Source organism: Podarcis muralis, chromosome 14 (genome assembly GCF_964188315.1).
Source record: "Podarcis muralis chromosome 14, rPodMur119.hap1.1, whole genome shotgun sequence".
Taxonomy (NCBI): Eukaryota; Metazoa; Chordata; class Lepidosauria; order Squamata; family Lacertidae; genus Podarcis; species Podarcis muralis.
The window spans coordinates 27,369,006-27,394,683 of record NC_135668.1 but is presented as its reverse complement, the minus strand read 5'-3'; the positions used below and the strand labels follow the sequence as shown (position 1 = coordinate 27,394,683).

General features: G+C 45.5%; 1 protein-coding gene across 7 annotated transcripts in view; it reads left to right on the top strand.

Moving 5' to 3' along the window:
* The window catches only part of MEGF11 (multiple EGF like domains 11), a 339,710-nt gene that overhangs the window by 229,429 nt on the left and 84,603 nt on the right, over positions 1-25,678 (top strand). For all 7 annotated transcript variants that reach the window (XM_028705587.2, XM_028705582.2, XM_028705584.2 and 4 more), the window contains 2 exons: positions 3,754-3,966; positions 10,008-10,182. In XM_028705587.2, the coding sequence (XP_028561420.2) occupies positions 3,754-3,966; positions 10,008-10,182 (388 nt within the window). The remainder of the gene's footprint in view (positions 1-3,753; positions 3,967-10,007; positions 10,183-25,678) is intronic.

Below are 25,678 nucleotides of genomic sequence, written 5' to 3'. Positions count from 1 at the left end.
CTCTTCCTAGATAAGAAGGAAGCCATGTAAAATAGAACAAGAAACATGACGATGGTCTAGTCGCTTGTTGAGTAATTTAATTGAGCAATGCATCTGGCTGCTAATGGTGTTGCAGGCCCATTAGATTGATACGTTGCAAAGTGATGACATTTTCTGCAGCAAGTTAATTCCTACAGCGATGATCCCTACATTCCAAAGGAGCCATTATTGGTTTCTTGTGGCATAAAATTCATTTGCAAGGGGTTGCTTGATCTCCAGATAAATAAGTTGGTTAAACAGTTAGGAGAGCGGTTGGGTTGGGGGCAAGAGGGTAGCTAATTATGTAAATAGATTAGGTCATCGATGTTTCATTTCTAGATGCTCTTTTCCACTTGGTTTCATCTATAAATATAGGATGATATAGTATAGTATTGACTACTCTATTCATCTTGCGGAGTATTTTACATTTATGCTCAAATCGGCAGACTGCACTTGGAAAGCAAGCTCTCCAGACATCTCACCATGCTTTCGGGCCTGCCAATAAGATCTGCAAACGGAAAGCAGGCATCTGTGCTTTTAAATACCAGTGTGGCAGGGGAAATAGTTCTTTGCCTGCCTTTAGTGTCATAAAGCTCTGTATGCTTTCTAGACTACGCAGGTAGGGAAGCTCCGTCCTGCCTCCGCGTTAGCTGAAGTAGCACACGGCAAACTTTGCAGCAAGGAAAGTCTCCGTGGTAAACAGAAGGGATGCAAATCAACTGGCATCAAGTGGTAATGCAGGGGGTTGCCAAGCTTTGGGGGCACATGGGCACATTTGCAAACCAGAGAAATTGTGGCGGTCACCTCACACATACAGACTGCTATCAATCACCCTCAGCAAATGGTTCCTTTCAGCAATAGAATGCTTCTTTCAAACTTAACTTCAGGTCTCATCCACAATATACATTTAAAGCACTATGATAAAACTATAAACAGTCATGGCTTCCCCACAAAGAACCCTGGGGGCTGCAGTTTGTTAAGGGTGCTGAGAGTTGTGAGAAGTCCTCTATTCCCCTCCCAGAGTTACAGTTCCCAACATGGTTTAGCAATCCTTCTCAGGAAACTCCGTGGATTGTACATTGGTAAGGGGGTCTCCGGGATGCGGGTGGCGCTGTGGGTTAAACCACTGAGCCTAGGACTTGCCGATCAGAAGGTCGGCGGTTCGAATCCCTGCGACAGGGTGAGCTCCCATTGTTCGGTCCCTGCTCCTGCCAACCTAGCAGTTCAAAAGCACATCAAAGTGCAAGTAGATAAATAGGTACTGCTCCAGCGGGAAGGTAAACGGCGTTTCCGTGCGCTGCTCTGGTTCGCCAGAAGCGGCTTAGTCATGCTGGCCACATGACCCGGAAGCTGTACACCATCTCCCTCGGCCAATAAAGCGAGATGAGCACCGCAACCCCAGAGTCGGCCACGACTGGACCTAATGGTCAGGAGTCCCTTTACCTTTACCTTTACCTTTACCTTTACCTAAAGGGGTCTCCTAGCAACTCTCAGCATGTGTAAGAAACTACAGCTCCCAGGATTATGTGGCGGAAGCGATGACAGTTGATGTGGCATAGTAGTAGTATGTTATAGTAGGAGAACTTCCTTGCAAAACTGTGTGCATGTAAGTGTAAATATTAGGAGAAAGGCACTCTAAAGTGCTGGTGAATTTTCAGTAAGCTGATGCTGAAATGTGGCAAACTGAACTTAAGCCTGGAAAAATAAGGTGCCAAGAGAAACTGAAATGGGCAGTTTTGCACGTCCCTAACCACGGATGTGTTGCAATTGCTGTTCCACTGAAAATACCTGAGAATCATTGCCTTGTAGAATCTGATGTAAGAATATGCAGCAATGGGACATGTTGTTTGTTTCAGGGGGGGAAACATATTCAGTGGAGCCAGCAGCTGCAATAGCACTTTTCCTCTTGCATCAACCAATTTAATTGCCATTCCCCTCCCGCGTTCCCAGGCAAGCATTGCGTGTTTAAATCCTTTCTCCCTGATCATCATATTTTAACTCTCTCCGGTGCCGTCTGCGAAATGACCCACAAAAGGCATTTAACAATCTCCTCTCTGCGTGGAGGTTACAGTAAACATTTTAATCAATGGCAGGATTAAATGAATGCTGATTGGGCAATTTCCAGTCCCTGCTGCCCATGCGATAAGACTTTATTAATAATACGACATAGTGGTCCTTCATGGCAGATCATTTCAGACGAAGATGTGAGCTCCTTGCAGGGTAGGGCAAGTTTCAGAACTCAGGAGGTGGCTTAGGCACCGATCCCTTGCGTGGCTCTGTGTTGCAGCTTCTCGAGTAGGAGCCTGGCTTTACTGCTGGAGGAACCAGTAAATTTGCGCTGCCTTTTATCAAGATCATGGTTATTAGTGGCAAAATCCGGGGGGGGGGGGGGGGGGGCTGCAGAAAAATGCTTTGGCATGTAATGTCACTATTCAATGTTCCAGGCTGCCAACCAGACCATTTCTACATTAATCTATGGCATTTTTTTTCATCCTCTCAAAATACATATTTTAAAAGTGTATTTTTATAAATTCAAATGCCAAGACCCATAATGCAATATTTGAAGAAGTGTGAATTCCAGTATGTTGCTGTGTTCCAATCTGGACATTTGTCTGAATAGGTCATTTTGTATGGGAATTTGAAAAGATAACAGTCCTCCAGCTTTCCTAGCCTCAGTTTGGACAGAGAGGGGAGCTCTCAGAGGAGAGCATTGGCATATGACTTTAGGGCATGGGCAGGATGATGCAGGAGCTACTAGCCATGGTGGCTATGTTCTGCCTCCCCTGGTAAAGGTAAAGCTAAAGGGACCCCTGACCGTTAGGTCCAGTTGCAGACGACTCTGGGGTTGGGCGAGGGAGCCGGTGTACAGCTTCCGGGTCATGTGGCTAGCATGACAAAGCCACTTCTGGCAAATCAGAGCAGCGCACGGAAACACCGTTTACCTTCCCGCTGGAGTGGTATTTGCACTTTATTTACTTGCACTTTGACGTGCTTTTGAATTGCTAGGTTGGCAGGAGCAGGGACCGAGCAACGGGAGATCACCTTCTGATCGGCAAGCCCTAGACCACCAAAAGCCAGTTGCTGGGAATTACAAGTGGGGAGAGTGCTGTCTGCTGTTACACTCAGCACCTTCTTGTGGGCTTCACATGGGCATCTCATTGGCATAGGACAATGGGCATCCGATTGGCCACAGTGAGAACAAGACACTGGGTTGATAAGCCTTTGGCCTGATCCAGCAGGGCTCTTCATTTTTTCACATGTACAGGTTTTCCTTCAGCCATTTTTATGCCCTTCTTACGAGCTTCCAGTTGCATCAGGTTGGTGCATCAAGCTAACTTGACGGCTACCAAAAATATAGCAAGACCTTCTTGCCTGGTCAAGCAAGCCACTTCTCATGTTCTAGTTCTGTGCAGGTGGGGATGTTGACAAGGAACAGACTGGATCCAGAGCAACAGGCCAGCAAGGAACAGCAAGTTTTCTTAAGCTGCCTTGTACCATTGGCCCATCTAACTCAAAACTGCACACCTTGACCAGTGTTGGCTCTCCAGAGTTTCAGGCAGGGCTCATTGCTCATCCTATATGGAGATGCTGGGACATTTTGCATGCAAACTGCCACTGAGCTACAGATTTTTATTGGGCCGGGTGCTCTTTAAACTTGACTGGTTTGCTAGAAGCTCTCCCACATCTCCAGTTTACATTGAGCCTCTACCTGCCTTTGCTTCTTCTCCTTTGCAGATGCCAGGAGGAGTGCCCTGTTGGGACGTTTGGCTTTCAGTGCATGCAGAAATGCAACTGCGAGAACCGAGCCAAGTGCTACCACATCAACGGGGCCTGCCTGTGCGACCCAGGCTTCAAAGGGATCCATTGCCAGGAGCGGATGTGCCCCGAGGGATACTATGGGCTGAAATGCAACAAGCGGTGTCCTTGCCATGTTCCAAACACAGTCAGGTATGTGCATCATGTCTCTTGCTAGCTGTGAGAGTGATAGCTAAGAAGCAAGAAAGCTTCTTTTGAGAAGAGAGTGGGAAGGAAAAGCTGGAAGAGTGGATTTTTTTTCTGGGCAAGTCCAGTGACTCCATCTCCAGCATGGAGCAATCCTGAACTTGGTACAAACAGTGATGCATGTTTGTTGAATGTTGACAGTGGAAGAGCCCATTGCTGGGCTGAGGAACAAAATGAGGAATTGGCGGTATTGGCACGGGTGGCACTGTGGGTTAAACCACAGAGCCTAGGACTTGCCAATCAGAAGGTTGGAGGGTCAAATCCCCACAACGGAGTGAGCTCCCGTTGCTTGGTCCCAGCTCCTGCCAACCTAGCAGTTCGAAAGCACGTCAAAGTGCAAGTAGATAAATAGGTACCACTCCGGCAGGAAGGTAAACGGCATTTCCGTGCATTGCTCTGGTTTGCCAGAAGCAGCTTAGTCATGCTGGCCACATGACCCGGAAGCTGTATGCCGGCTCCCTCGGCCAATAAAGGGGATGAGCGCCGCAACCCCAGAGTCAGCCACGACTGGACCTAATGGTCAGGGGTCCCTTTACCTTTACCTTTTACCGCCCACCTGTGGTGTCCAGATCCTGAACATCAGAGAAGATAATGGGTGAAAGTGTTTTAAAAGTTGATTAATTGATTGATTTGTAAGCTGTCCCATAACACATATTTATTTATTTGTATGGATTACAATAGTATTATTATTATTATTATTATTATTATTATTATTATTATTATTATTATACCCTGCCTGTCTGACTGGGTTTCCCCAGCCACGCTGGGCGGCTTCCAGAACATATAAAAACATAATAAAACATCAAACATCAAAACCTTCCCAATACAGGGAAGCTAACCAAAACATACGTTAAAAGCATAACTTCCAAATTAAATAAATGCTGCAAAAACAGAGCACACAGATTAAAGCCACAGGTTTGAAAACTGAGAAGTAGACTGCGCAAGTGTTTTTTTTAAAAAAGAAAACTTGGCTGAACAGAGGTGTCTTTGCCTTGGGATGAAAGGACTACAAGAATGGTGCCAAGCGAGCTTCCTTGGGAAGGCTGTTCCATAACCCTCTCCTTGCTGACTACTCCGTAGCGGTAACTTGGTAGTCTTAGCTCTGTTGTTCTCTTCTTTTGCTATGGCTCCTAGCAGTGCTATTTTCTAGAAAAAGAGGTGCTGGAACTCACCATGAACACCCCCCCCCCCAGTTCCCTTAGAATGGCAATGACACCCATCTGAGAAGTGCCGGAACTGAGTTCCCCCGAGTTCCTGCTAAAAATAGTTCTGGCTCCAGGGTCATCATCTGCCCTTCTGGGGAAATATTAAAATTTTTCCATAGTGCAAAAGAACCCACATGGCAGGCTGTAAGTCTTCTAAACAAACAGACTGTAGTGTCGTATGCACCAGAGTGTGGACTTCAGAGCTCATTCCAGTCACAAACTCTGTATCAGCTCTCATGTGAGGCTAATATTATCCTGCTTGAATAATTAGCATTTATATAAAAGTATTAATATTGGTGCCAAACCTCTATAGAATAGATACTGTGTCTTTAGCCTTCCTCATCATTTAAAGTCATCTGATAAGACTGCCATCTAGATGGATAGAGACTGAGCTTTTTCAAAGCAAGACTTTAAATTTAATGGGGGAAATGTCCCTCTGAACATTTACTCTCCCAGGAGAATATTTGCACCTTGCACTGCTTCTGAGCTGGCCAGGTTGCTTCTTCGCCTTGGTTTTCTTTTCCCCCATCCCATCTGTTTGTACTGTCTTCAAGCATTCTTGTCTCCAGATGGTATCTGCTCCTCTTAATAAATGAGTCTAGTCTCTCCCCGTTGATAAAAATCTGTCATTCTACTTGGTCTTATCTCAACTACGGTGGAACAAAAGAGATAGCGGGAGGCAGAGATCCGTAGATGTTATTTTCATTCATCCCATTGGCATTTCAGCTTTTGACTTTCCAAGCAACTCTTCAGCAGCTTGTCAAAGTTTCAAGACAAAGGGAGACCTAACCTGAGAAAGGAGAGCTCACCTTCTCTGAAAACAGCCTTGTGGCTATTAAAATGTAGGGATTTAATCAATCAATCAATTATACCGCCCTTCATCTGAAGATCTCAGGGCGATTTACAGCATAAAAATGCAAAATAAAAAGACAAAATGCATATAAAAACAAGAACAAAACAAACCCATAAGCCCCCCCCCCAACTCCCACATGCGTTCAGTTCCATCCATGAAGTCGTACAGTACTAGCATTCCCACCTAATTATGTACAACCAGTTCCCAGGGTTCTGGCACATTCTAGCCATCATGGCACCCTCCAAATGCTCTTGCACAACAACTTCCATTGGGGATCTTGAGAGCTGTAGTCCAAGAATATGATTCCTGGATCAGGATAGCTTGAGCACAATTGATCGTGCATTGGTAACTTCACAGCTGGGTTACTGCAATGCACTCTGTGTGGGGATAGCCTTGGGGTTGGTCCAGAGGCTGCAGCTGATGCAGAACGTGGCAGCTAGGTTGTTTGTGGGGGCAAAGTACCACCAGTGTATATCACTTTGCTTGCAGGAGTTGCACTGACTGCCAATCTGCTACTGGACAAAGTTCAGTGTGTTGATGCTAACATAGAAGTCCTTATACAGCTTGGGACCAGGTTGCTTGAGAGACTGCCTTCCACGCCCAATAGATTGCTGCAGTCTGTGGGAGACTTTCTCCTGTAAGTTCCAAAGATTTCAGAAGCCCTTTCCACAGTAATGTGAAAGAGCAGGGTTTTTAGTGTGGCTCACCCTGTTCTGGGGAATAGCATTCCTGTCGAGATATGACAGAAACTCACTATCTGCACTTTGCAGAAACAGTTGAGGACATTTTTGTTCTGAGAGGCTTTCCCAACAGATAAATGGGTCTTTGCAGGGAGTGTCTTATTTTAAACATATTTGCTGTTTTTGTGTTTTTAGCTGTTTTTAATTACGGTATCTTATGCACAAATCACCTTGAGACAGTGGTTTAGAAGACGATTAATAAATACATCATCATCAACAACAACTGCTTCATTGCTTTCAGGTGGTGGTTTAATAAATCAATAATAGTAATAGTAATAACAATAATAGTAATCATAATAATAAACAGCTGGAGGGCACTACATCAGCTGTCCCTGCTGTGGTGTGGCCAAACAATATAGGATCAAGATCCACAGACAGGAGCAAACACGGCTTTCAGTAGCTCTCCTGCTATATCAGTGATAGGTAGATGTTGGAATAAAGGCAAAGCAAAGAGAAGGTTGCATTAAGTAAATAGCACATGAAATCGCAAACATAAATCTTCCTGGGAAGCGAGTTTGTGCAGGAGAGAGTGAGAAACAAAAGACATGGGGATATCACCGGACGTAAAGTGGACTTGAAATGGGAGAGGGACCCTCGGCCTGTTTCTGAATGCAGTCAGTTTGCTTTAACTCTATTTTCCTTGCAGTTTGCATCTCATGCAGCCCTTGTTTTGGTTGGGACATATCTTTTACCATTCATGAAGTGTTCATATTTCATGAGGAGATTTGGGGGGAGGGGGAAACCTACCCCTCTTTTTTTATTTATAAAAGACTCCGCCTTGCGGTTGAAATGCTTACCGGATGCCGTATTTTTCAATTGAATTGTAACAGGCCAATTCAGATTGCTGGGAACATATATTAGTTTTGAAAGATTTAATTTAGCTTTCCGATGCAAAGCTGGTTGGAAATGTACGGTTCTGCGCGCCAGGAGGAAAAACGCAAAACGAGGGAAACTAAACTATTTCTGTGCTGTTTAGTTTTCTGTTCCCATTACCTGAAGATTAATAGATGCAGAGATGGGGGGGGGGGTTGCAGTTCCAGCTTTTTTTATTACTTTTTCATCTAAATGTTAAGAGGTGTGAACCGAGCAGCGTATAATTCCAAGGAGTGCTTTGTCAAGCGGAAACCTGGTGGTTTTTTTTATTAAGCTGATGAATTGTTTTAATTAGTTACCAGAATCCTCCGAAGAAGCACATGACAGCTACAGAACTTGGCAATTTTTAGTCACAACATTATGCACTAATCGCTTCTGCTGATAACAAAACAAAGGCGGTGAGGGAGGGAGGGGAAATTAGGAAAGCCAAAATAATGATTTTTTGTGAGGATTCCACATTGTACTTCTGTCCCAGATTGTCAAGGAGGGTCTCTTCCAGCAGAGAGGGTGTGGGCGAGACAGTCTGTGTACATAAAGCAAGGGTGGAGAATTTCAGACCCAGAGAAAGGATGCGGCCCTTGAGATTTGTCTATCAGGCCCTCAGGAAGCTTACTTAGGCTGAAACCTGCCACCAGCCCTGCTCTGCACCCTCCTTCAGTACTTTTGCCTGACTGAAATGTGTATTTGGACTTAATCGTGCCTCTTGCTTGTCTCAATGGAGATATGGGCAGGATATAGAAACCTCTGGATTCTTCATGACTGTAATATAGCCTGCAGTCCAAAGCTAAAAGCCACACCCATTGCCCAGCCATCCTTTTTCCATGGCATGTGGCCTCTAGAAGTCTGCCTGAGATGGAATGTGGCCCTTAGGCTGAAAAGGTTCCTTACTGCTGATATAAAGGATGTGCACATAGCATATTGTTGTTGTTGTTGTTCCGTCGTTTAGTCGGTCTGACTCTTTGTGACCCCATGGACCAGAGCACACCAGGCGCTCCTATCTTCCACTGCCTCCCGCAGCTCAGCCAAACTCATGCTGGTAGCTTTGAGAACACTGTCCAACCATCTCGTCCTTTGTCGTCCCCTTCTCCTTGTGCCCTCCATCTTTCCCAACATCAGAGTCTTTTCCAGGGAGTCTTCTCTTCTCATGAGGTGGCCAAAGTATTGAAGTCTCAGCTTCACGATCTGTCCTTCCAGTGAGCACTCAGGGCTGATTTCCTTCAGAATGGATAGGTTTGATCTTCTTGCAGTCCATGGGACTCTCAAGAGTCTCCTCCAGCACCATAATTCAAAAGCATCAATTATTCGGCAATCAGCCTTCTTTATGGTCCAGCTCTCACTTCCATACATCACTACTAGGAAAACCATCACTTTGACTATACAGGCCTTTGTTGGCAAGGTGATGTCTCTGCTTTTTAAGATGCTGTCTAGTTTTTTTAAGATGCTGTCTAGGTATGCTGTCTATGAACATAGCATACCCTCTGATGAAAATAGGGACATCCTATTCCAGTAACGATAATTTGACTATTTATACCTCTGAGTGGGTTGCCCCAGCCACTCTGGGCTGATTCCAACATATATACAAAACATAATAAAACATTAAACATTAAAAAAACCACACCTATACAGGGCTGCCTTCAGATGGCTTGGGGGTTGGATAACTCCATGCTCTCCAACAGAAAATAGGGACGTCCTAAGGAAAAACAGGACAATCAGGGATCAAATCAGAAACTGGGACAACTTCTATAAATCTGGGACTGTTCCTGGAAAATAGGAACACTTGGAGGGTCTGATATAGGGATTACCTGGTAGAGCCACTATCTCCTACCCATCTTCTGCCCAGGCCCCTACTTCTTTGACCGCTTTATCTATGCTGCTTTTGTGGTCTCTGCTTGTGTGTCTGCCCAGCCCTTAGCTTTCCTGTGTGCCAAGCACAATGGTCTCTCGCCTTCCATTTCCAGCCAATAGCACAGAGACCCTCTTACCCCTCCCCTCACTCCCTCAACAGTGTCTGAGGTTTTGTCCAGCCAAAGTGGCCTTTCACTTCCACTGTGGAAACAGTCAGCACTCTGTTGTGGGCAGATATCCTCTCATCTCCCACGTAGCAGAAATGTTTGTGAGCATTCTGTGGCATCCGACAAGCTCAACTACCGGCTGTAGGGGATTTGGCGTTGGGAATGCAGATAAGAGGCGTCTTGAGAGTGTGTGTGTTTCACTCGGTTATCCGTGCCCTGAAATGATGCGGTTTAATAATCAGATGCCTTCTCTTTCCCCTTCCCACTGGTGCTTCTCATTAATACCTGTCTCTCCTCTTGTCAGCTGTCACCCTCTGTCTGGAGAATGCAACTGCAAAGCCGGCTGGGCAGGACTCTACTGCAATGACACCTGTCCTCCGGGATACTACGGCGAAAGCTGCCAGCTTGCCTGCCGCTGCCAGAATGGAGCAGATTGTGATAGTATTACAGGGAAGTGCTCCTGTGGCCCAGGATATATGGTAAGCCCTGGGGGGGGGGGTGTGCACATTTCGATTAAGTGATCAGAACAATGAAGAACTTTCCCCTGATATTGTCAGTATTTTTTATTCCAGCTCAGAGTTCTATCTGAGCCCCTTTGGAAAGGAGAGGGCGATAAATACGGAAAGCTAGTAATGGCAGGAGCAACTGTAGAAGCAGCCTTATACTATTGGTCCGTCTAACTTAGTATTGTCTACACTGGCTGGCAGCAGCTCTCCATCTTTCCAGACCTGCCTGGAAATGCCAGGGATTGAGCTAGAGACCTTCTGCATGCAAAGCGGGTGCTCTGCCACTGAGCTATGGCCCTTCCTTGTGGCGTATTTCAAAACATAGGAATCTAACTTCTACCAAGTCAAAGCATTGGTCCATCTAGCTCAGTATTGTCAGCACTGACTGGCAGCAGCTTTACAGGGCTTCAAAGAGAATCCTCATCCCGACTTTCTGCCACTTAACTGCAGCCTTTCCCCAAAGCTCTGCTTGTGTTTTCTATGTTTGTCTGTTGCTGTTTTCAATCAGTAATCAGTATTTTTACTTACATGTTGGCATCCGTCTCTCTAGGGAGACAATGGAGTAGTGCGCCTTTGGGGGTGAGGTTAGACTGTTGGGCGGTTGCAGTGCCTGCTGTGGCTGTAGAGACCCAATGCAGGAGAGACATGTCTTGTTGCAGCTGGGGCAGATGAAGGCGTCCAGTTGTGCTGCTGCAGATGCACCATGGCATTTCTTCTCTCTGCGCTCTGCCCAGTGGTCATTCCTCCTCTGATCACTGCTTTGGATATTTGCAATAATAGCAATAATAGAAATAAAGGAGAAGGGTTTTTAACTGAAATTAGAACAAAAACTTGAAAAAGTTTTTTGGGACACAAATGTTTTGCTTTGGGTAAAATAATTATTGGGGAGGAAAGAGGTTTCTGATTATTAAATTGAATTGTGCTGTTATATCTGTGGGGCCTCTGCAAAAATTCTGTATCTTTGGTCTCCTGTTTTCAATCAAAGCAGATAGAAGAAGATGGAAACTGGGTGGGAAGGACGAGGTGTGTTTTTTTGGGATATATAATTTTTGTGTGGCTGTTAGCTGGGCAAGGAGTGAGCTCACTGGGTCACAGCACATAATGTTCCTTTGTGGGGATGGGGGAGGCAATGTTGTTTTAGTGAAAGCATTCAAGCCACCCTATATGCCATTGAATATGTGCAAGGGTACCCTTACATATATATGTCGCTCCCTCTTGAGATACCAGTTCTAGGGGGTTCCGCTACCCACTTCTCAGCAGCATCGGGTGGCAATCCCATAATGCCGGTTGCTTAGCAACTCAGACTGCACATCAGATCCAAGCCACGTGCATCACTGGGCCGGAACATAACCAAGCACCAACTGAACAAATGAGAATGATTGTCTGCTGCTTAAGATCTTTCCCAGAACCACAAATTACCTTTCAGCTCCAATACACCAGGTGTAAGAGAAGCTTCTAACTCTCCACATCTCCAGAAAGGAGAGCTGTCAGAAGAGTCTGACTACCAAGGAGAGGGACCAATGTTTACTTTTTTGGGTCTGTCCCATTTCTTTACTGTTCATATTTTAAGCAGGGGCATGGCCCACATGCTGCAGGACATTCTCAGTGGTGGCCCCCCAGCTGTAGAACTCCTTCTTGATGGAGATCCAGTTGTCCCCCATGTATGTTACTTTAGGTGGCTGCTTAAGACCTTTTGTTCAGGCCTTTGGGACATGTCTGGATGGGAGAGCCTTCTATCTGCTGCCCATCATGTTGCATTTTATTGTTTTTTTCTGTATTGTTGCTTTTATGCTATTTTTCCCCGGATTAGCTGCCTTGGGCTCTATTTGGGAGGTGGGATATGAGACTCAAATAAGAGCAACAATAACAACTTGTTATATGAAAAGTGGAGGGGCATGGATGTTAGAAGCTGATACACACATACCCTGCCACCTGAGCTGCCCATGCTCCACCACTTCAGGCAAATGTCTATGTTACCAGGATCACTTCTGGTATCTAGATGGCCTGCGGGAAAGGAGATGGGGTGATCAGCTGCTAGGAAGGGAGGTACTGTATGGTGGAACCAGATGTCAAAGAGAACTACCAAACTTTTAGAAGACATCTGAAGGCAGCCCTGTTTAGGGAAGCTTTGAATGTTTGATGCATTACTGTATTTTAATATTTGGTTGGAAGCCACCCAGAGTGGCTGGGGAAGCCCAGCCAGATGGGCGGGGTATAAATTATTATTATTATTATTATTATTATTATTATTATTATTATTATTATTATTTTTATTATTATCATCATCATCATCATCATCATCATCAACTCCCTTCTGGTGTTAAATGTAAGTGTTGCTCATTGGACCTCCCACTTTGGTTCTTTTTGCATATGTTTATCAGATAGTCAAAATAACAACACGTTTGTTTCAAGGCAACATTCTTGAAAAGGTTGATTAGGCTCTTCTGGCCCATTTTGAAAATAACGTTTCATCTCCCGCTAAAGAGCTTTCTCCGCACTGACATTTAAACAGCTTGGTTATTGAAGATAGCACCATAATCACTGGAGCATATTTAGGCATTAGTATCATTGCGCTCTCATAATATACAATAATCTCTGGCAATTAGTCCAGGAGGGGTTGTTAAGCCTGGGAATTGCTAATTTATTGTGGTGGAAGTGTGTTTGTCATGCATAGGATGAGTCGGAACACAAGACATCATCTTACACAGAGTTACTGAGCTGTCAGGAACTGCTAACTCTCAGAGCTAGAATTAGCCACGGCCTCTGAATCAGAGGGGACCCCCAACATTTCCCATGACCAGGGGGAGACAGAGGGAAACCTCGAGATTATTCCCCAGGACAGTGTACCACCCAGGGAACTGGTGGAATTGGGGAACCTTAAGGGCCCTGAGTGCACTCATCTGACAACTCTGCATCTCCCCACAGCCACCACCATGTCTTCAAGAACAGTGGTGGCAATGAGCCCCAAAATGAAGTTCATTCTTAAGGGCAGCACAAGACATCCCATCCCAGAGATGGGCCACAAGCATGGTTGGGATTAGGGCTCTATAACTACACTAGGAAGGATAGGGCAGCCAGGCTGAGTTCTTGAACCCTACGTTGTTGCCTGAAAGCCACTGTTGCAGCAGCTTCCATACGCCTGCTCTTAGCTTAACAGTCTTGGTCCATAGCTCCTTCCATCACCACGAAAAGGCAACAAGACGATGGAATCAGGCTCAAGACTGCCCCAACCAGCTCTGTGCTGGATCAATGTCAGGACTTGGTCGGAGCCTGGGAAGCTGCATCAGAGAACAGAAGCAATAGTTCAGGACCATGGACAACAATCTTGTAGCTGGGAGCAAGTTGTCTCGGCACTGGAATCCTGAACAGGAGCACTCTGTGCCGCAACATTTTGTTGCAGGCCCTACTTGTGAGAGCCTACCAGCCCAATCATATTATAACCCACCATCAGGATGAAATGGTGCAATCCACTCTATCACCTCGTTCTGCTGCATGTACGGGCTTGCACCTTTCAGCTGAAATCAACACACCTCTCGGCCCAAATCCTCAAAGTATTTATTGACTTCCCTTCAGCTTTCCCAGTTAGGTTCTTGCTCTTCATCTACTGTGTTTCTAGTATTTGAAAATAGCTGCCCAACCCCACTGAGCTGTCCCCCCCCCCCCCAGTAGCAGTTGGCTTGGGGCAGCAACATGCACTTAACCTCCCAACAGTTGCATCACTGCTACTTTCTGGGAAGGAGAAGGGGAGGGACAAGGCTGTGGGGAAGTTGGCACAGTTCAACCGAATGCATTTGCATCATGCCAGCCTCCCTGGTACCACCACCTTTTCCTTCCTGGTAAGTATCCGTAACTTGTTTATCCCAAGCTCAGGTGAGCATCACTGCTCCACCGCACAGTCTGCTGTGGCTTTTTCCAAAGAAACAGAGTGTTTGCTTTCTTCCTTCTCTAATTGTGGTGTTATCCAAGAAGCTGCCAACATTTCAGCGGCCATGACAAGGAACTGTTGAAAAAATAAAATAATGAGAGAGAAATAAAATAATCAGGTGCTGTGCAGCAGGCTGACCTGAAAGAGGATCTTGTCTGACCATTTCTTTCAGGAGTGTTGCACCAAAGTCACAAAGCACATCTCAGAGTGTGTGGGAGTTTATAAAAGGGGATAGCGCAGAGGGGTGGCCTTGAGCATTTCATATCCTGGGTAACTGTCTACAAAAGGGCCATCGCCCCAACGTATGACCAAGCAGAGTTGGATTCTGCTGTCAGGAAAGCCAAGACGACTGTGAATGGCACCAAGAGAAAAGAGGGGTGGGAGGGCAGTGCTGCCTCTTTGTTCAACGGACCAGCATCTATTTTAAAATAGAAGAAGCTGAAGAAGATGCAGCTGCGAGGAGGGGAAAGTGATTACAAGCAGATTTGCACCTTTATCAAACACACACAGCCTTCTGTGCAGATCCTTCCTTAGTTTCCTGACCAAAGCATTTAGGGTGAAATGGGGTTCTTAATAGGCACAAATATGCCTTCGGAAGAGGCATTTGGAGAGAAAAACATCCTTGGTCTCCAGATGGCTCTGCATTCCTAAATGTGCCTGAGCTGAGTTTAGCAATGAGAGGTCAGGAAGTTCAAATGCTTCTTTTCTTTAATTTTGCCCTTGCCAGGTAAAGTTCAGGTTTATGCTGAAATGAGGTCAGAATCTGCCTTCCTGCTAGAATAAATTCCAATTATTTTCCTATTGTACTTTTTAAACAGGGAGGGTGCAGCATCTTTTGACTGCCATAATTGAGGGGGGAAGAGAGTGAGAGAGCAGCCTCTGCATGACAATGGGGTCACCTGTAATTCAATTCACAAGTTTAGATTTTGAAAACAACAGTCCCTGATAAACATTCTGGGAGACTTGGGGAAGGGCCGTAGCTCAAGGGTAGAGACTCGACCTTGCAAGCAGAAAGTCCCAGGTTCAGTCACCAGCAAATCCAGGTAGGGTTGGGGGGAGAATGCTGCCTGAAACCCTGGTTTCCTGCTGCCAGGCAGTGTAGACAAAACTGAGCTCAGTTGAGTGGTAGGCTGGCTAAGTATAAGGCAGCTTCCTCTATTAATGATGTTACTTGGGTTTCAGTCCCACAGACCTATCATATAGCCTTGGGAAAGTCTTTAGTCTGGTTATACATGGCATAAACCTTGGCTCATGGTTAGGGAGGAGAAAGCGTAACCACAAGCCCTGGTTGGGACAACATGCTAAGCCCAACTGTGACTTAGCTCAGTGCAGATTGGCTCCTCTCTGGGAACCCACACATTCATGAGGTCCCAGTAAACCATGGCTTAAATTTATGTGTTGTCCAAACCAGACCATTATAACTCAGCCTCAGCTCCCTGCACTGATATGAGGGAAGTTGAGTGCCTCCTTGCCTGAGAAATGAAGTTGAAAGCAGTCAAAATTTCTCAAGAGGTTTTAAGAATTAAAAGTACTTTTTCCCCTTAAATAAGGAATACTTGAAAGAGTGTCTCTACACATATCTGCTAGCTCTGTAACTGAGATTGCTGCTGTGCGGTGGGTTAGGGGTGGACCTTTGTGGTTCCACCAACAGGGGCTGCCCAGCTGGCTGCAACCTCTGAGAGGACTTTCTCTGTTGTGGTGGAACTCTGTGGAACCTCTTAACCCTGAAACTGCATTCAGGCACCTTCAGTGTGGAGTTTTCAGTGTCAGCTGAAAATGCGTTTGGGACATCTTGATTACAGGTGAGTGCTGTCTGTCCAAAGTTCATAGTAGTTGACATAAGTTTTCAAATTTTGGAAGCAGGAGTTTCCAAGTATACCAAGCAAATCAGCATTAACTGAGATGCTGAAGAACAAGTTGGATGCTGTGTAACTTTAAGGAGTATCTCAGTTTTTCACTAGTTATTTATTTATTTATTTATTTATTTTGAAGCATTTATATAAATTGCTTAATGATAGTTAGCCTGGTAGATGGTACTGGTTGTAACATTCTGCACCAGCTGCAGCTTCCAGACCAATCCCAAGGGAGGCCCCACATAGCCTATGTTACAGTAGTTCAGCCATGAGGTTACCATAGCACAAATCACCATGGCCAAGTTATAGATGCTATTAAACAGACTTGGACCAAAGTCCAAGAGTCAGGAGCAGAGCTGCTGCAGAAACCTACTGTATTGTCTTTTCCAGGATTATAATGTCTTTCCATCAGAGAAGGAAAAAACCTCCAGACGCATGAATACTGGAGTTACATGCTCATTTATGCCACTGCAAAGCAACAGAAATATATTGTTTGAAGGTTTTCAGAATACATCACCAGCAAGACCTTAGGGCTGGGATTTTCTGTTTGCTTCTGATTTTCATTCCTGTAATTCTGTAAAATGTCAAAAGGGAGGGTCTGGTTCATTAATTAAGCATAGCATGAGACTGTGGGATTCTTGACCTGCCTTGCAGGGAAGTCTTGCAAAGAAGCTCCAGCGCTCACTTGTTAGCTCAGAGCATCATTAGATGTGCCCTTGAAACATGGCTGGTGTGTTTTCACTGCTCAGCCCACAACTAATTGCAACTTTCTCAGAGAGGATCATTAGTAAGATGCTGAGTCAACATTCACTGATGGCTCTTTGTTCCTTTTTCAGGACAGGGGAGCCTCAGGCCCCTCTCATTGTGTTTTTCTTTTGCAGAACACACCTGGTTTTGGATTCCTTGGTTCTGCTAGGTGTTAAGGAAAGATAGAAGTAGGGACTAATTCATCCTATGATGGTCTCACCCTACTCAGGACTTAGCATTGATAAATATCTCTAATTGGGTCTTTGTACCTTCCAAATTATTTTGAGAGTCAGTGTGGTGTGTTGGTTAGAGATGAGAGCAGCCAATATGGTGCCCTTCCGTCGCTGTTGTTGCGCTACAACTCCCATCAGTCCCTCACATCATGGTGATGATGATTAATTTCTATACCGCTCAATATGTTTAAAATATCTATAAGCGGTGTACAGAAAACTGAACCAACAACAAAAAATATTACCAAAAGACAGTTACATATAAAAACATGATATTAATGCAAAGTTGCTAACATCATCAACCCCAGCCAGCAAAGTCCAGGAATTATGGAGATTAGTCTAGCAGAGTTCATGGCTGAGGTGAGGTTTAAACCAGAAACTTCCCATACCATGTCTAGTTCTTAAGCCACTCTGCCACCTAAGCACTTCCAAATGAGAGGCCTCCTCTCAGTTCCAGAATTACAGAGTTGATTCTCTCCCTCTCTCACAAGGGGGAAATAAACCTTGGTGACTCACATGTACCAAGCACACTTTAAAGCTGGCTGTCAAACGAGGTGCCAACATGAATAACATATGGGGGGGGGGCAGGTAAGCCCTGCCGCATATGCCCATCAACTGGGGGGGGGGCTCAAATATTTAGTTGTGGGGGCCAAAGGGACCTTGGCCTTTAGGAGTTGGTTCCTGTGTTGTCTTGCCTTAGTTAGTGCTGATTGACTTTGGTGGTTTTACCTGTATTTGCAGGTAACTCTAACCCCATGATAGCTAACATGGTGCCCTCCAGGTATTTTGGACTGCAACTTCCATCCACTCCTGCCAGCATGTCAATGGGAAGGAACGATGGAAGCTGTATTCCAGAACACCTGGACAGCCCCAGGTTGACTACCTCTGCTCTAACCCATTGGAATAGCCTTCACTAACCTCGTGCCCTTCAGCTGTTTTGGACTGCAAGCCCCATCAGCCCTGGCCTGCATGAGGGCACAACTGGAGTGCATGGAGTTGGCAAAGACTGTGTTAGAGCAACCTGCGCCACCAGCTATACCTAGTTAAACCACTTTAGCTGTGGGAAGCTTGTAATGCAGTTGAGTTCTTGGTTGACATGATGTCCTTCCAGCGATTGCCACCTCAGTGAGCCCCTCGTGTCGATACATCATAGCGAGGTGACAGAACTTCTATTGCTTTAACGAGTTCATCTCTTTAAGCTCCAATTTGTTGAAGACCTGTCCACTTTTATCGAACTCAGACTGGTGTCGAGCAAAACTAGCACTTCATCACCAATACGAAAGGATTTGATATGAAAGGAGTCAACCTGACTTTCTCTCCCCTCCACACACACACACACACACACACACACACACACACACACCTGTTTTGACAGTTTGGGGAGATTGCTCTTGTACAATATGAGGATAAAAATGTATTTTCCAGGACAGAATAATTCCATTCCCATCCCCCTGCCGTGTTCAGAACAGCAAAGCCATATGTCACAGACGTCCAATAATAAGATTATCTATGATCCAGAGGGGATTTGAAAGGAGCAAGGTTTTCAAGAGAGGAGTGAACTTCTAGCTCTTGAACCTAGTCTGAATGGTGGACAGGGGAAAGAAAGTCTTCGGGACACAGTATGCCAGAGGTGGGTGTGGCCAGAGGCAAAAGTGGGTGGGGCAAAGCAGAAATCTTTTTCCTTTGGTGTACAGCTGGGCCCCATCCATGAAGCAGTCAGCAGCAAGCTGCACCCTGAGAGGAGGAGGAGAAGCTGCCACCCAAAGTGGCAAGACGAGCAAGAGGTTAGTTGGGAGGCTGCACCTCCCACCACCTTGCCAGCAGCAGCACTGCCAAGACTCCCCACACCATCATGCCTCCCCCACTCAGACTGAGGCAGTGCCCATGCTACCGCCTCCTGCCCATCACCCCTGCCAAGTGCCTGGCACTCAGCACTCACCACTGCCTGGTGCTTGCTGCCTCCTGGTCCCTAACCCTGAATGCCCTATTGCATACTTTTGTTCTCCCAAAGTCACCCTCCTTGACTAGAATTTACATAGCTTATTGAACCATAGGATTGTAGAGTTGGAAGGGACCCTGAGGGTCATCTGGTCCAGTCTCCTGCAATGCAGGAATCTCAACTAAAGCATCCAGGAAAGAAACTTTAGCTTAAGTGGATGGTGCATATTCTGCTTTTTTATATAAATAAATATGGTGAACTACATATTCTGCGGCCTGTATACATTTTGCAGATTAAAGATATGTGCATGTATTTCCTTAGGTTTCATCATTCTGTGCATGCCAGTTACTCAGGGGGTCAATGAACTGTGTCATCAACCGCCACCGTCTCCTTCTGGTCACCTTGCAGGAATGGTCCAATGGGGATACTATGCTCCAGTTGGCTCTGGCCATTCCTAAAAGACAGGTCTCAGAAGGTGGTGCTGCAAGACCATTGCTTTTAAGCAAGGATCAGCTATGCTCCAGAGTGCCTGACCTCAATGAGGCTTGAAGTCAATCAGCTGGTCATGAGTGATGACTTCAAGCTTTGCTTCCAACATGGATGAGTTGCGCTCAGGACTTCATAATCAGAAACTCTGGAGTGCAACTGATCTGTGTTTGTCTTGCATTTGAAAGCTGAATTCAAGGGTCCACCTGCTGAGGAACAAGCAGGAATGCACCTTAAGGCTCCAAATTTGTTATTTTGCAGCCATATATTTATCTGCCCCGTTGTTCGGTCCCAGCCAACCTAGCAGTTCGAAAGTACCCTCGGGTGCAAGTAGATAAATAGGGACCGCTTACCAGCGGGAAGGTAAACGGCGTTCCGTGTGCTGCGCTGGCTCGCCAGATGCAGCTTGTCACGCTGGCCACGTGACCTGGAAGTGTCTGCGGACAGCACTGGCTCCCGGCCTATAGAGTGAGATGAGCGCACAACCCTAGAGTCTGGCAAGACTGGCCCGTATGGGCAGGGGTACCTTTACCTTTATTTATCTGCCCAGATGCCATTTTTTACATCAGATGTAGGGCAGGTGGATGCAGCTTGGGGGAACCAGCATTGTGGAGCAAATTAGGATTCCTGGAGGGTCTAATCTGGCCCATAGGCCAGAGGTTATGAAGTTGCCTTTTACTGAATCAGGCCATTGGTCTGTCTAGCTCACTATTGTCTACATTGACTGGCAATGGATCTCCAGGCTGAGGATTCCCAGTATTGATACTGGGACCTTCTTCATGCAAAGCAGCTGCTTTACTACTGAGCTACAAAACTATAACCAAAACGATAACCTTCCAAAACTATAACCCACACTTGCTTTGATCACTACACCACACTGCCTCTCACATCTCAACCTTCCAGGGGACCATATTCAGCATATTTTTATCATCCATATTACAATTGCACAATGTATCCGTGTTCTTCACATAATGAACAAAACTTCCCTTGGCCTTAAGCTATTGATTAGAGAATGCGGGGAAAGGGAGTTTATAAAATTTGCAAAAAAGGCTTCTCCTTTTAATGTCAGAAATGAACCTGGAGCTGAGACTGTTGGATCCATTGAGGGGCTGTGATGGCAATTTAACTCATTTAAATGATCGGTTTCCCTTTGATATGATTCCAGATGTACTTTTAGTGCAGGGGGGGGGGGACTATTCTCGTCTGAAGTTTCTGGAAGAAGAAGAAAACTCGGGAGGGGGTGACGTTCAATGGAGCTCCTGTCCTTTTATCCTTGATTTAGTGAGCATATCAGATGCTCCGCTTTGTTAACAGCCCTTTTCATTTGTAAAATAAATCCAGCTATTTTATTGGGCTGTTTTTGTTAGCGATCACCAGCATAAATTTTGCGCTATGTGAGATTGGGGTAGGTATTACGGCACAGCAGTTGTCCAATTAAGTGGAGCATCGCTGGCAAAAAAAAAAAAAACCAGCTTTTCATTTTGCAAGTTATCTATGGGCGCAAGAGGACTTTGTGTGTGTGTGTGTGTGTGTGTGTGATTTTCATTTTGCACATTATCTATGGGCGCAAGAGGACATACAGTGTGGTCCCCCCCCCAATTGTACTAGGAACATCTTCTATCCTGTGCTATTTAACCAGCTGTGGATCTCTTACTGCTGGCAACACAGAAGATAAAAGGCACCTGTTTTCTCCTAAAGAAAGGTGCCTTTTCCTCCCAACATTCCAGAAAGCCAAACATTCATACAGGGGTTTTGGGGTTGTTTTTTTTAAAAGAGTTAGAAGATACCAGTAGCAGAGAGCTACTTTTGTAGAATCTGTTTTCACACCCATCAGGGAGAATTCAAACTGGATTTCCCATAGATCATTGAGAAAGATCCCAGGGAAGTTTATAATAAATACACAATATGCATTAAAACCCATACACAAGAAAACAGCACAAAAGTTTAAAAGAGCAGGATGAGAGCTAAAATGCTTCAAGGGTGTGGGAGGATGAAACACTGTTTGCCTAGTGCCCATTAGATGACAAGGTCAAGTGTGTACTTGGCCCTGTTTAGAAAATAGAAGTGATGGGGTGTCAGGACTGGTGGTCTGGAGAGGGGGGAAATATTCACTGGAAATAATCTGCAATTAGGAAGGATTTGAAGATACGACCGGAGGAGTAGCCATTACAGCTCGGTCATACAGAGGCTCCGACACCACATTCAAATCATTTATCTGGTAGACCAATGGGTGTTAGAATTCTATATGAAGGGAGAGGACGAGTATATTCCTAGGAAGATAACCTTTTCTTATGTCTGCTAATCAAGAGCTTAGAATGGAAAGAGATCTTTGCATGTATTGCTTGTGTCCTGTTGCTTTCTATATGTAACATTCCGAGTTGTTCAGGGTTTGTTGCTCCAGTTTCATTTCGCAATGATTCAGGAACTGCCCTGGGACTTTAGGGTGAAGGCTGGATAATAAATTGTAGCCATAGTAATCATCACCAGCATAATGCTTCACCCTGCGCATACTATGGAACTTGCTCCCACAGCTTTCCGACAGGTATCTGGGTGGCCACTGTGAGAACAGGATGATGATGATGGATTAGATGGGTCATTGGCTCCTCTTGTGTTCTTTAATTTGAGGTTCCCTCCTTAGCCTGAATAAATCTGGTGCAGAGGGGAAAGCATTTGAATCTCACTGCTGGTGGCTGTGCTTGAGAACACATTTGACACATGCCCAGAGGTTTGCTTCCAAGCAACCCAAAAGTACTTTGTCACAGTTTTGTTAGTTAGTTAAAAAGAAGAAGAAGAAGAAGCTCCTATCTCCCTTTTAACAATGTCTGCATACTTCCCCTGGTACTTAGGGAAAGAATGGAACTGTTGCTTTGGGTCCTCCAAGTTCCTCATTCTTCAAGTCTTAATTCCAGCTCTCTACAGTACATTTCTTCAGCAATTTGTGAATTTATTTGTTAACCCCCCATGAAAACTTGTCAGCATTTCAGTGACGATTTCTCCTAATAAACACATGCTGTCTTGATTAATGTACTGTACACATTTCCCCTAAAATAATGCATTTTTTGTAAACATTGCTTAGAGTTCTTCCTTGAGGAAGGGTGCATTTCAGAGGATGGCAGCAGTATTTGGGTTCTCACATTGTTTCAGAAAGTGAAAGAAAGATAAGGTCACCTTTGAATGTGAGCAGAACTGAATTTCTCCCCCATCCCTACTCATGTCAAACTATCTGTATTTTTAGACCCAGACCCTGACTGTATCCTCCTGCTGCTTCTTGACCTCCCAGATCTCATTCAGTTACACAGAATATTTAAAAGTCACTGGAGGGAGAGGACGCCTTCAGCCCTTTGCTTCTCCTCCTCCTTGTCCTTCCTCTGCGTCTGCCCTGTGTTCATATTTGTGGCAGTCTCCTGGGATTTTGCAGTGACGTCCCTGGGTTTCGGCTTTGTGCCAGGGCCTCTTTGCAACTTGTTGACATGTCTCTTCCATTTGGCTCCCTTAATTGGCAATGTGGGCATGTCGCATTGCATTTCCGTTGCCGCTGCCTTTCGGTACCGCAGGGGCCCGGTACCTTAACTTTAGACTTCAGACTGAGTTTATTTCATCTCCATTTCACAGGGCAATCTAGCCTTCACCAATCTCCTTCCTTCCTTTTCATCCACTTTTAACACTTAGGAATTTTTATATTGCTTTGTCAAAGGCACCTGCTTAGAGACCCGTGTGGCTCTTTGCATATCAAGAGCAGGGAGCTGGTTTAGTTTGTGGTTCAGATTCCAAATTGGGAATGGGAGGGGGATAACGACCTGAGAAATGATTGAAAACCTCTACAATAGAATTAAAGCCTTTTATTTCACTTTCTATTTAACTGCATTCCTCAGGGGCCCTTTGAAAGAAATGTATGCAAATCTTAGAACTTAATTCCATGCTTCACAAATAGCCTCCAAGCAGCCTTCTGACCACTACAGGGGAGAGAGAGAGAGAAAGAGAGAGTAAAGAATAACATGTGAACAGGGCTTGCATGGATGCTGTCCTGCTGTAAAGGTAAAGGGACCCCTGACCATTAAGTCCAGTCGTGGCCAACTCTGGGGTTGCGGCACTCATCTCGCTTTATTGGCCGAGGAAGCCGGCGTACAGCTTCCAGGTCATGTGGCCAGCATGACTAAGCCGCTTCTGGCGAACCAGAGCAGCGCACGGAAACACCGTTTACCTTCCCGCCGGAGTGGTACCTTTTGAACTGCTTTTGAACTGCTTTTGAACTGCTAGGTTGACAGGAACAGGGACCAAGCAATGGGAACTCACCCCGTCGAGGGGATCGAATCGCTGACCTTCTGATCGGCAAGTCCTAGGCTCTGTGGTTTAACCCACAGTGCCACCCGCGTCCCTGCCGTAGGTACAGACAAATCTGTCACTCTCGCTTCCTCAATCTTCCAGTCTTAAATTCAGTTCTCCCAACTTCCACCTCTACTTCCCAGTCCTAGCTGGAGATACTTCCAGGGATTGAAACTGGGACCTTCTGCATGCAAAGCAGGTTTCCCATCACTTAGCTTGAACCTTTGCCTAAGCACTGATAATAGTCTGTTAGATCATTAAAAGCAACAACAACAAATGCTCTTAGAGTATAATCCAATTGGAATGAGGTTTCGTTTGTTAGTCCTTGTTAATCTTGAATGCTTCCAGGAGCAGATCTTTAAACTTTGCTGAGATGTGCTTGGGCATCTATGGAGCTCCTTCACTTAGGTTATCTCCATGGCCTCTGGAAGGACTCCAAAAACTTGTATTAATAGTAAGTTGCAGAAATGTTTTCTTTCCTCTCTCATAATGCTAGAATTGGGGGGCATCCAATGAGACTGAATGTTGGAAGATTCGAGACAGGCAATAGAAAGTACTTTCTACACACAGCACATAGTTAGAATATGGAACTCATCCTTACCAGAGGGAGTGTTGACCCTCAAGTTGGACTACTTTACAAGATGATGGCTGCCAGCCACAATGGTTAGGTTTTACCTCCCTTGTTGGGCTTCCACTTGGAGCATCGGGTTGGCCACTGTGAGAGCAGGACACTAGGTTAGATGGACCTTTGACTTGATCAAGCAGAACTCTTCTTATGTTCATAGCAGTGGAAAGTGGATGGTGATTCTTATCCAGCCCTTGAAGTTCACTACGCCCTGGGAATAATTTACAACAGGGCATTCAGCAATTCAGTAATTTAGGGCAGCCACAAAGCACCTACACCTGCATGCAAAACAGGGTCCCTTTTGCCCTGTTACTTGGTACCTGGATAGTTGCAGTCCTTCCTTTTCCTACTAAATATTCATGGCATAAACAAAGTCGCCGGTTTTCTGTTTGAACAACTCAATGAGTTTGTTTTACCGCTTTGACCTTAAATAACAAACTGATCTTACATGGCAAGGAGTCTGAATAACAATGCTGTTCAGTCAAACGCTTGACTGCACTCTCGCTCCTCCTCACCCTTTCCTTTATGAATGTTTTCATGGCTGAAATGGTTGGGTCCACCCAGGTCCTCCTGCCAGGGCACACTAAAAGAGAGTTTTAATCAGAGGAGATATTTCCAGCTAAACCCATTCCACTGGAAATAGGAAGCTGCCTTATACTGAGCCAGATCATTTAATCCATCTAGTTCCACACTGAGTGGCAGCAGCACTCCTGGGTTACAGACAAGGAGTGTCTCCCAACCCTAGCTGGAGATGCCTGGCATTGAACCTGGAACCTTCTGCATGCAGGGCAGATGCTCTAACCGCTGAACTATGGCCCTTCCCTGCTATTGCCCTGAGAGAAAAAATAACCCTCCTTGAAAAAAACCTGTTTTGCATTGCTCAAGTGTCTGTGCTCACGTTGATCTCCATGGGCTCTGCGGTTTTTATCTGCCAGACTGCCAAGCATTTCCTTGAGTGGCCTCTTGAGTGCCCAACCCTATCAACAGGCAGGGTGAGGCAGCCGCTTCAGATGAGAGATTCCAAGTGGCAGGCAACAGCAGCTAGTCTGCTGCCCCGTGTCAGCTTCTGGACACGCAGTGTGAGACAGTTAGGCAACAACAGCACAGTTCTTTGCAAATGTTTGCCAGGGAGTGGACATTTGCAGGGGAGTACAGTGGTACCTCGTGTTAAGAACTTAGTTAGTTCTGGAGGTCGGTTCTTAACCTGAAACTGTTCTTAACCTGAGGTACCACTTTAGCTAATGTGGCCTTCTGCTGCCGCCACACGGTTTCTGTTCTCATCCTGAAGCAAAGTTCTTAACCCGAGGTACTATTTCTGGGTTAGCGGAGTCTGTAACCTGA